The following is a 12,135-nucleotide window of genomic DNA, read 5'->3' as shown; positions in this document are numbered from 1 at the left end:
ACAACTGAAAGCAGTGCACAGGATTGATGTTAAATAATTTTGGTTAATTAAGAATAACAAAGTACTGTTTACTTTTTAACTGGACTTTATTCCATGAAACAAATTTATTCTGTGTAAACTGAATTTGTTCTTTCACAAGTGAATACAATACTCTTTTCATATAAAGAAAGGTCTTTTAAAGCTCCATCAAAATATATGATACTAAAACACATTATTTATTTTGTGTACCAGATAAAAGAAAAGTTAAATAATTATGTTTTGTTGTTATTATATTAGAGGTAAATGTTATAAATATCAAAAATTTACAGTTACAATTTTCTACAATACTTTAAGTAAACAAAAACTTTACAATTACGTACTGTAACTTCATGTAATACTCTTACTTTACCGTAATAACAGTTCTAATAAATATTAAACTTCGTTGGAATAAACAAAATTATGTAATTTCGCCAAAACGTTATGCCTTTAAGCAAATTTTAAATAAGCATACAATTTTACATTGCAAAAACGTATTTATGTACGAATTTTTTTTTTCATAAATTGGTAAAAATTAATCCGTACTTAAACATAATGTTCAATAAAACAGTGCATAAACATAGCGGTAAAACTCCTTCCAAGGTTCGGAAATAAGTCAGCGAGCATATCCCTTTTTTCACCAGTACCCACTGAAAGCCATTCCACGATCTAATTATTTCCGTTGGAAAGCATTCCGGCACCTTTCCTTTCTATTCCTCTCACCTACGTATATTGAACTCGCCCAGCTAACAATAGCATGCGTTCCGAGATTGACGGTCTAGTCTGGCTGACTGACGTCACTCGCAGCAGAAGGGAGGCCTTGTTTTTCCGGTGGTGACGGTATTTGTCGCGTGGGCAATTATCATAGTGTGCTCTTTTTTTTTTTTTTTTTTTTTTTTTTTTTGTGGGCTTTTTTCATGTGCGCTTTCGTCCAGTGGGCTTTTGTCTGGGAACCAGATAGACATACTATAGCAAAACATTTGACGATCAGGAAACATTGGCTTCAGCTGCTTTCCTCTCCCAATTCACTAGACTGTCTATTATTGAAATCTTTTTTCTTGGACGCTTTGTTTTGTTAGTTTGAGACTGTCTTTCTCTGCCTTCAAATATCGGAAACTTACGTTAGATTTAAAGAGATCCTTCAAAATGCTCTTCGATGAGGAAATATATGCTGATCGGTTATCAGAAGAGGGTAATTGCTCTGATAGTGAAAGTGATTCGGACAGTGGGAGCGATATAATTGTGAGACGATTCAAAAGTAAGGGAAGACAAATAATTAGTGAATCTGAAAGTGATGAAGAGAATTCTGTGGCAAATGATTGGTCAGAAGTTGATTTTAAACCTAACTTTCATGCTTGTCCGGAACGGTTTGGGTTACAGGTACCATACACACCAGATATAGTATCAACTGTGAATTGTTCATTGGGGACGATTTATTTAATTTGTTTGCCACACAAACAAACTTATATCATAATCAGCAGAATAATGATAACGACAATGCATCAACAAAGAATAAAGCTTGGATTGATACAAATGCTGTAGAAATGAAAAAACGTTTGGGTCTTGTTATCCTAATGGGAATAGTAAGAAAACCAGAACAAGACGATTATTGGTCTACTCACCCTGGATTACATACACCTATTTTTGGGAATACTATGCCAAAGAACCGATTTCGGCAGTTATGGAAGTATTGGCACTTCAGTAATAATGAGCATCGCCAAGAAAGGCTTGATAAAATAAAATCACTTTACTCGTACTTGGTAGAAAAGTTTCAAATAATTTATAAATCCGGGAAAGAATTATCGCTGGATGAAGATATCATTCCATGGAGGGGCAGGCTATCTTTTCGTATATATAATCTTGAGAAAATTATAAAGTATGGAATTTTAGTCCTTATGGTGTGTGAGGCGACATCTGGTAATACATGCAATTTAGAAATATATTGCGCGCAAGGAAAATCGCTAATTGCGACAATATTGTCTGTGTTATCGCCATATTTAAATTTATGGCACGATGTACATATGGACAAGTACTACAATAGTGTAAAGGTTGCAGAGGAGTTACTAAAGCATAAAACAAACATCTGTGGCACAATTAACCGCGATTCAATTCACCTATAGATGGCGCTTTCACACATTAGTATGGCGGATAAAGCTCGGTATTTTGATTTGTCATCTGACTTCGTACATTCAAAGATGGAGTTGCTTAACTTTTCCGAAATATTTGATTTTGTTCAAGGAGGCGTAAATTCTCGCTGTATTGTTGAAGCAGAGAGAATTTTAAAAGCAGATCATTTGGTAATACACGGGATTTTACCTGAAAAATCCAATGTGCAAATTTTGGCTTCGTGTTTGAGGACAAGTTCTCTAGCGTCCTCACCGCATGAAATAGAAGGTCATTTCGTTGTTGAAAAAGCAGAACTGAAAATTAAAAAATTTTCTTGTTCATGTAAAGGTGGAGCTGCTGGCTGTTGTAAGCACTGTGTGGCTGTTTTATTGTATTGCAACAGGTATCTAGTTTTAATATTTACTTTTACTGATTGCACACAAATGATTTAATATGTGTGTAACCTAGGATTTCCAGAAAAGTTGTGCAGTCAGACGTGTTCTTTATATATATATAAATTATATTGAATTCACATATATAGAAATAAATTTTTGAATTAATTTATGTGTCATAAATTATATTGAACCTATGAAAGCGTATACCAGGATTAAACGAAACGCTTTCTATTTTCAAGCAAAACATAAGCATTTAAAAATAAAATATGAACTTTAAAAATAACTGAACCAATTTTGCTTTTCTAATGCAGTTTTTAACTAATAACTTTATATCTGAGTCAAAAATTCATGAATAAATTGTAATAAGTTAATTAATTACATTGTATGAACTTCAACATCTTTGAATATGAAACACTGAACCAACACTTTGAATATGAAACATCATATTTAAAGCCTAATAGAAGAATAAATTATAATTATCAAAATTTATAGTACAAACTTTTCCATATTGCATTGAACACAATGATTAGAAGCCAAAGTCTCCACATATGAAAACTTTACATTGACATGATGGTCTTGTATTAAAACATTTTCAGCAACATGGATGGTATGAATTACATTAAAATTATTCAAATTTCCTAAATAAATTTCAGCATTTTGAGTAACCAAAAACACAAAACAAATTCAGATTTGTTTTAAAATTGATGCTATGTCTTTCACTATGTGATAATAAATTCACATAAAACTAAATGGCATTTACATATTTTCCTGGTAGTCAAGAAAATTGATTGAAATGTTGTCAGACTTATGAAAATTATTTTGACAGATATTTGGAGAAACAGATTCCCCCCCCCTTTTTTTTTCTTTTTCTTTTTATGTTACATGATCAACAGAAACTGTTTACAGGTATAGCATGTTAAAAAACTTGAAAAAATATATGTTGAAACTCCTGAAAATTTAGGAGGGACAAATGTTACTCAAAACAACTACAATTACTATATGCAACAGCAATTTCATTAGAAAAAGCCATAAATTATATTAATCAGATAAAGTTTGTCATAAGATCTTTGCTATCTGGTTATAAATTCTTAAGGAAACAAGAAACCATTCCAAACAATACAATTTTTCATAAGAGCCATCCCATTCCATCACAGAATATTAAAAGCATTTTGGTAGAAACAAGAAATCTTATGGCCTGTTTTCCAACCATATTCTAATATTCTGATTGTAGATTTAAAAATTTGGTCATTTAAAAAGTACAACTTCATAGAATGCAAATTTATGCATTCTTTGTTCTTGGGAAAAGCACTGTATTTCTAAAGAAATCCAATGCTTTCTTTCTTATCAGCATGTAAGCTCCGGAATTCTATTGTAATTCACTATCACAAAAAAAAAAAAAAAAAAAAAAAAGGACAATTAACTATAAAATATAAATCCATTTGTGTGGATATTGTTTTGTCATATATATATCAGAAAATGCACCAAATTTATAAACTTTATAAAATGTTGAAACTGGAGGTGTTAAGTATATTAAATTACTGTTGACAATAGTTTTTGTTTCGAGCTGCATATTTCATAACTCCTTATGCATATGTGACAATTTTAAATTGGTAGACTGGCTTTACTATAATCAAATAAAGCAAAACCATTCTACTTTAAACTATTCATTTAATAATCATGACAGAATTTTGCTATGTATGAAACATAAAATTTATGTGTGTATTTTTTTATAAGGAACCATATTTCTGACTTGAATCTGTTGTCATCAACTGATGTAAAGTGCCAGTGGAAAAATAGAAGTATGTCACAGCTGGAATATCAGGTGGTCCCTCTGCAAGATTTTTGTCACGTACAGGTTACTGAAGTCACTGATGTTCCGGATACCAAAATTAAACTCTACCGGGAAGGACTCCTTGCGGCCTGTCCAGAAGCAGCTTCTAATTATGATGTACTCCGATATAATAAGCGGAAAACAAATGATACTGTTATGTAAGTATGATTATATATATATATATATGTAAAAGATTAAATTAGCAGCTCAAATTAATGTTATATGACTCTTATGTAATTCTGGTAATGGAAATTGAACTAAAACTCAAGCAGCCAATAATAATTTTTCAGCAATATTCACTATCCAATCAAAATACTTTGAGAACCAAAACTAGCTCAGTTTGACTTAAGATTTCATCCTGAACATTATGTACTTGCTTTCCACGCTTTGGTCTAGCTGCACTGCTGTCTGTCTGCTGCTGCTTTCTTGCTACAAAGTTATCAAAAATGTAATCCTTTTGGAACAGTCACATTTAATATGCCGACTTGTTTGTAGCCGTAACATGCTGCGGAAAATAAAACCGAAGATTTAATCTACATCCGCTCCCCAGTTTCCTGGTCATTGTGTCTGAGTTTGAATATATTACACACACACACACACACATATATATATATATACAGTACAAAATCCAAAATCGGGACTTGGTGATTCCGGATAATAGATCAATTTAAATCTGGTAAGATGGCATGCAGAAATTATATAATTAAAAATAAGAAATCATAATTTATGAAATAAACAACTATTATGATCAAAAGGGTATCAAAATTTAATATTTATTTGTTTTCTTTATTAAACATATCTTTCAATCTAAGTTGTTTAAGGCGCTTCCACAAAAAAATTATTTTTTCTTGTGTCATATACAGTGTACGTTCCAATGCCATACTTCTCGCATAATTTTGAGATGGATATGCCTTTATCCATTTTTTGCAGCAATTTCCTTTTTTGTTTAATGGACATCAAAATATGGTTTTGCTTTGTAGAACCTTTGGCAACTACAGAATTGGAAACTCTTTTCGACATAATCGAAATTTTAAGCATAGTTTATATAAAATTGCCGCAATAATAACAGTTTGCAGAAAATAGTAAGCTAGATCAAATTAGAAGATCAGGGAGCAGCGCATTCTGCTACATTAATTGAAATGCCTTATAATCAGTAACGATAATTTTAGCCTAGCTTAATAGCGTCCATTATACATTACTGGCTGTGTATCGCAAGATCGGTGACGAAAGCCCAGGTGTCTCGCTAAATTTTGTCTTGCTCCTATTGCGTACTGAATTAAGCCTGAATTGTATTTACGAGTAGTTACTTACTATACCTATGTTTATTTTTTGCACATGCTTAAAACTAATCCGAGTCCTGAATAAATAAACTCTCGCATATATTCAACGCTTTATCTAGGGCCGGCGGTTAATACCGCCTGTTGCAGTCTCTACGGGTCCTAAATTCTGCTACAAAGTGCTTTCCTAAGTTCTAAATTTTCACCGCACCTAAATTTTGGATCCCAGTGCTTTCCCTAAATCATATAAACTTCTCATCCCTTAATTTTGCCACTCGGTTCTTCCCCAAATTCCAAAACTTTCGTCTTCCCTAAATTCTGCCGTTCAGTGCCGACATATTCTGCCACCGCTTCTGCGTTTATGGTGAATAACATATCAGTTATTCTTAATTAAAATAGTACTAAATATAATCTTGTGGCCTATGAGTTTCATTAACAAAATCTATTTTTAGCATATGAAAAGAAATTTTTGTTGAATTTTTTCTCCTCAACGTTTCTTAGAGCATTTAAAAATCTGTATTCATCACCAAGCATAATGTTAGCATAAAAGGTTGCCATACTCTTCTTATTCAATTACTAATATAAAAAAGTTTAAACATCGCTGCATGAGTTATTACTGAAGCTGTCATGTATTGATAAACATGCAGTGATGGAAGCAAAATATAATAAATAATGACTCGACAGGTCGGTGTCAGGTATATTAAATAGGTGAATTTTTCTGTTTGAGATGTCTGCCAAGCAGATACTCAGTTACGGAGCCAAATTATTAATCTCACAAATTTATGGTTACAAAATTGTTTTTCCATAATGAGGTATTTTATTTAGTGCCTGAGTGAAATTAAGAATTTTTTAATTTTTTAAATGAATTTTTTAAGTGAAAATCTCCACATGTTTTATTATAGAAGGAAAAATCAAATGTGCATGTGTAAAGTATTAATAATAATAATAATAATAACAGTAAATGTTTGTAGCTTTGAGGTCCGGATTTTAGATCATTCCGAATAATGGATGTCCGGATTTCGGACTTTGTACTTTATTTGTAAAGTTTATGCAAATTAAAAACAACTGTGTACTCAAAAACTGCAAATATTTATTTTTTAATATATATTACTTTAATAAATAACTGACTCATTTTCTTCTTAAATTACCTTATGGTAATTCTAAATGAAATAAATATTGCTAAAAATTTCTTGAACAGACTAAAAATCTGAAAAATACCTAAATAATGTATTGAAAGTGAAATTTGAATTAGCTATGCATATTGTACTTCACAGTCTTGTAAATCAATATAAATGTGTGCATAATCTGCTGCATACCTTTTAATATGTATACAATCTTTATCCCCACCAGGCTACCAAAGAAGACTCTTAAAAGTTGTGTAGCTTTGGATGATTTGTTAAAGAGCTGCTTTGCTGAAAACAATGTTCAAGTACTGTGTAATTGCTTACCACCGGACCTTGAAGATGATTTGGCGGCTTATTACATAGCTGAAATTAAAACTAATTTGGATAAATCTATATTACTGGCCCAAGAAACACTTGGTCAGAACAATGATATATGGAAGAGAGAAAGGAGGAAACGCTTCACAGGAAGCATCTGTTACGAGTTGTTCACGTACTCGAAGAACAAATCACCCTCCTGGGAAAAAAAGCTAAATAGTATCTACAACAGCCCATTTCATGGGAATAAAGCGACTGAGCATGGTGCAAATGCAGAAGGGCTCGCTAGAAATGTCTATCATGCTAAGACAGGGCATTTTGTTTTACAATCCGGGTTGATAGTTAATCCAGCAACTCCTTGGTTTGGATTCAGCCCTGATGGGATCATTATGATAAATGGTAAACCCCGGATTTTAGAAATAAAGTGCCCTGTATATGGACAGTTTGCACCAGCAAGAGACATTGTTAAAAATTTAAAATTTATATATGTTGATGAAAATGGCGATTACAAGCTGCGGCCAAAACATAAATTTTTTGGACAAGTACAGTTAGGCATGGCTGTGCTTGGGGCTACTGACTGTGAACTAATTATATTTGCCACATTTGATAAATCATATATCAGTCTTCTGATCCCATTTGACTTGAAATTTGTGACTGATATGTCTAAAAGACTGACAGATATTTATTTTACTTACATGCTTCCATTTTTGTTTAAAGCAGTTTAAGTTTAAAGTTTATTACATTAATTGTTGTTGTTGTGTAGCTTTGGATGTAATTGAAAATTGTATATTTTTTTACCTCAGATTCTTGTAATGATCGATTACACATATTTTTGTAATAGTGGTAATGATTGCCAAAACAGATTTATTAATGGTGCTTTTGATGCAAAGTCACACAAAAATAAACTTGATTTAGCAAATTTTTGAAAACATTAAAATCAAAAGTATTCAATTATTTTATTACATGTTAAAGTAATTGTGTGATAAATTTCAATTCCTTTATGTAAACTAAATTAAGAATAAGGGACTAAGTGTGTACAGTTTTTTAGAAGATATTTCATGTTCATACATTGAAAATAAATTGACAAGAGTTGCAGTGAAACGAAAGAGCTAGAAATAATAATCTGCATGATGCATAAAATACGATCAAAATCATTTGTTAAATCCTTAAATTAATGAGACCTGCTACATTACACCCCCATAAAAAATTTTATTTGTAAAATTATTAAAAATGATTAATAATCAATGTATCTGAATTTATCATTTGATAGAACAGGTCTGCCAAGATTTGCAAGACCACAGGCAGTGATCATCATATTATCTGCTAGACTGATCATAGTCCTTGGTATTCTACCATAATGCAATAATTTAAAGGCTTTTATTCTTTGAATAATCCTTTCAATATGCACTCGTGCCCTTGCAATATTCCTAGTGAGATTCGCTTCTTGAGAGGACAATTGTTTCTTTTCTCTGAGGAATGGTGGCCGGATGATATTGATACCTCTTTCCTCACAAATATCATCAATCAAAAAGCCCTTATCAACCATAAAGGCATCGACATGTGGTTCCACCATCTCCACAAGACCACTTTGTCGGAAAATTTCTTTATCTGAAGCTCGCCCTCCATATCCTTTACTAACATATGTGATGATACCACCTGGTGATGCTCCAATTAAATATTTAATGGTATGCATACCTTTATAATGTGAATATGTCTTTATTTGGCATTTGAGGCATTTTGGCTTTCCAACTGGAATTTCAGTACAATCCAATACAGTTCGGACATTAAAAAAAATTTTTGAAACATACCGGTATATTGCACATTATTTCTTCCTTTGAAGGCCAATAAATCATGCTTCGTAAAGTAACTGCCAAAGCATGTAATGTTTCACTAAAAATGACTTTACATGTAGTTGATGAGCAGCCAAACAACACAGCCAAAACAACAAAGCTCATATTTAACTTCATCCTCATTAAGGAAAGCATAATCCTGTCTTTGATGGACATGCATCGTTTTGGAGCAGATTGTAACTCCATTTGGACATATTCTGTTAACTGTTCTAGTAGTTTTATAGAATGTAAACATGTTAGACTGTTTAATTGCTTTGTTGATAATTTATCAGTGGGGATTAATATTTGGGTTACAAAATCTCCACTAGATACTTGAGTACTTTGATCTTTTAAGGAATGTAACATGTTTAAAAATTGTGGCTGATTTTCAGATATTACATTCCTGGCATTATCGTTGGAATCAGGTGATGTTCCTTCCATATCAGATGTGAAATCCATACTGAAAAATTAAAACAAAAAATGTTATGTTCTGTAGAATAAAGAATATGTATATTCATATAGTAAATTATTGAAATTATGATGTAGTAAAAAGAATAAATCAAATAGTTTCATATATAAACCAACCTTGCAAGATTAAGCAATGCTTTAACTGCTATATTTCTCGCTTCTTCCTCTGTACTACCTTGTAACTCAGAATCTTTTCTGATAACAGATGCAGTACTTTTTTTCCTAGAGAAAGGAATGTTAGAAATGCCATTTAATACTTTCTTATGCATATGTATTACATTTTCAGGTTCAGCTCAGGATGCTTTTGCAGCATATTAAAAGGTAAGAAGGGCGCTATACCATTAAAGACAACTATGGATTGGCTAAAATATTGGTGAATAAAATTTAATACACTATAAAGCCAATAAATAAAGACATTAATTTAAGAATTTACTATGTTTTCATGGTACAATATCCTGCTTCACCGTTTCATATCACGTGATCCCAAGTGATCTCATCTCGAACATAAACTACGCTACAAAAATCTAATTCTCTCAGTACTTACATTAATTTCAAGTTAAGTCTTAATTTGGAATACATGTTTAAATGCAAGAATTATTTCCATTCGTACGAATAGCTTACTCGGAAATTATGTAAAATTTCAGTGCTTTATTCCGCTAGTGCACTCTCATTGGAATTTATGAATTTAACCTTTGACTTTGCCTTTTCTATATTTTCGCCTTCAGGTGAGTAGTTTGATTGCATCCTGATTGACTTAATTACCGCGAATGGCCTTAAGGCATAAAATTGAACTATCTGGTAATTGTATGCCAGTATTGAAAGAAACAATCAATCTGATAAGAAATGGCTGCGACTTGTTTTAAAAATGAGGTGAAAAAGGTTACCAGCGAGGATATTCCGTTTGGTATCGATTGTACCATTTCTGGCGACTTTATCGCTTGCGCCGGCAAAATGGAAAAGTACTATTTTTTTAATATCTTCTATTTCAACTGCATAATTAAACTCTAATATGTAATTGTTTTGAATTTAAAAAAGAAAAGAACTAGCTATTCAAAGTAAATGACTAAAAATATCCATTTAACTTTTATCCACACAACTTTAAAATAAAATAATGATTGTAATAAACTTACTGAATTATGGTTCTGTATCTTTCATGCCTTTCATCAGCCCTTTTCCGCTTTTCAGCCCTAGTTTGTACATTATCAGTAGATAATACTGGTAAATTCAAACTTGGAATGGCAGTGCTTTTCAGATGTGGTCTTTTTGTTGGAATACCTAACAAAAAAAAAAAAAAAAAAAAAAAAAAAAAAAAAACATTTGGTAACAGTAACACATATGACAATGAAACAATTTGTAATTAAATATAAATATTTGTTTGATTATGGGCATTATAGGTAGCATGGACTTCTTCTTCATATTTAAAATAAGTTTTTACATATCATTCTGAGAAATAACTTAAGATTAAGTTGCAGCACTTAGTATAAACAAAGATATTTTTACCAAAAAATTCATATTTTCAGACTTTTTACAGTCACACTAAATGAAGAAGCTGGACGATTTGAATATTTCGATTATATTCATTTAGCGTGACTTAATTTATTTTTGCTCATTCGAAATATTTTAATGACAAATAAATTCATTCATTTACAACCAAGGTTTCATTGGTTAATCTTTGGATTGCGGTAACTTGGCGATTTTTTGGCGACCAACCCTGCTACGGCAACCTGCTAGTTTTTGTTTGGACGCCATTTTGTTTTCACGAAGTAAAGGCTTTTTTTTTTTAACTCAGCATTTTTTTTCCAACAATCTGCTAGCTGAATTACGCTTATGCTAGAACTTTTATGGAACAAAAATGCTTAATCATGACAAAGATTAGGTACGAAATTGGGAGAAAGTGCAGAATCGCAAACTGCTTGCAGCGATTTTAAGAATTGCACAAAAATGGCATTGCGCACACTCTTGACTTTATCCATGTACACTGCCAAAGTTCTAGCTAGTAACCTTTATCGCCTTACCAAAATGTCGCCAAACTACCTGTTACCATATTCCAAAGATTAGCCGTTTTATTAGTCTAACCATTTTTTATATGTCCTATACATTTCTTAGTAAAAATTCTGTAGGCAAAAATTACATACTGGCAGTGAAAATCGTGCGAGTGTTGACAGTGAAGATGTCCCCCCCCCAAACACACCAAAAAGCAACTATTTGGTAGAATGAGCTATGAGTTAAAAAATTCACTAATCCAATACCCATATATCTTCAATGAGATTTACATTCACAGTATCAACACTATAGAGAACTAAACTGCGGAAAATCTACACCGATTTTAGATACTAACATATAATCAACACGATAAAAAAATTTTACAATAATTTAATAATAGGCAAGAGGATTAATGCAGATTTGCCAGAGGAATGCAACCAATACACCATATGGTTGAGATTATAAATAAGGTTGCATCTTTAAATAACTAAGCAAAATTTTATTTGTAACAACTAAGAAGCTATGTATAATGTAATTTTTTTTGCTTCAGAATTTTATATTCATTCAAAAAGCAGAATAAAAATAAATTATTATGTATTTCGGTTTCTTATTCGACTGAATAAAGGCCTGTTATAAATAAAATAGAAATGCATATAAAATCTAATAAATTCCCAAACTGATCCAAATCCACTGCTTTTGTCTTTATTCACTGTATATCTGTCTGTGCATGCTGTTTCATTTACTGCAAAGTTACTTAGTTGTATGCAATCATATTTTGAATAATGACTGAGA

General features: G+C 31.7%; 1 protein-coding gene and 1 pseudogene across 2 annotated transcripts; one reads left to right on the top strand and one right to left on the bottom strand.

Annotated features, from left to right (window-relative positions):
- The first annotated feature begins 4,021 nt into the window (after nucleotides 1–4,021).
- Nucleotides 4,022–8,191, top strand: LOC118200365 (uncharacterized). The gene is made up of 2 exons (XM_085810031.1): nucleotides 4,022–4,505; nucleotides 6,975–8,191. The coding sequence occupies exons 1-2, from the start codon at nucleotides 4,318–4,320 to the stop codon at nucleotides 7,786–7,788; spliced, it is 1,002 nt and encodes a 333-aa protein (XP_085666157.1). The 5' UTR covers nucleotides 4,022–4,317; the 3' UTR covers nucleotides 7,789–8,191.
- On the bottom strand, nucleotides 8,148–9,576 carry LOC118200389 (uncharacterized; annotated as a pseudogene). The gene is made up of 2 exons (XR_015039240.1): nucleotides 9,478–9,576; nucleotides 8,148–9,352 (listed from the first exon to the last, which is right to left on the bottom strand). The product of XR_015039240.1 is annotated as an uncharacterized LOC118200389 (transcript).
- Nucleotides 9,577–12,135: the final 2,559 nt, after the last annotated feature.

The sequence above is a fragment of the Stegodyphus dumicola genome, chromosome X2, assembly GCF_044657685.1.
Source record: "Stegodyphus dumicola isolate Sdum_Otavi_A_Nest chromosome X2, ASM4465768v1".
Lineage (NCBI taxonomy): Eukaryota > Metazoa > Arthropoda > Arachnida > Araneae > Eresidae > Stegodyphus > Stegodyphus dumicola.
Note: the sequence above shows the minus strand (reverse complement) of the source record. Positions and strands in the feature narration are given on the sequence as shown.

Bases quoted from the DNA above. Each gene is read 5' to 3' on its own strand.
- LOC118200365 (XM_085810031.1), top strand. From the start codon at position 4,318: ATGTCACAGCTGGAATATCAGGTGGTCCCTCTGCAAGATTTTTGTCAC. The intron at 4,506-6,974 runs GTAAGTATGATT...TATCCCCACCAG, and splicing joins AAAACAAATGATACTGTTAT to GCTACCAAAGAAGACTCTTA.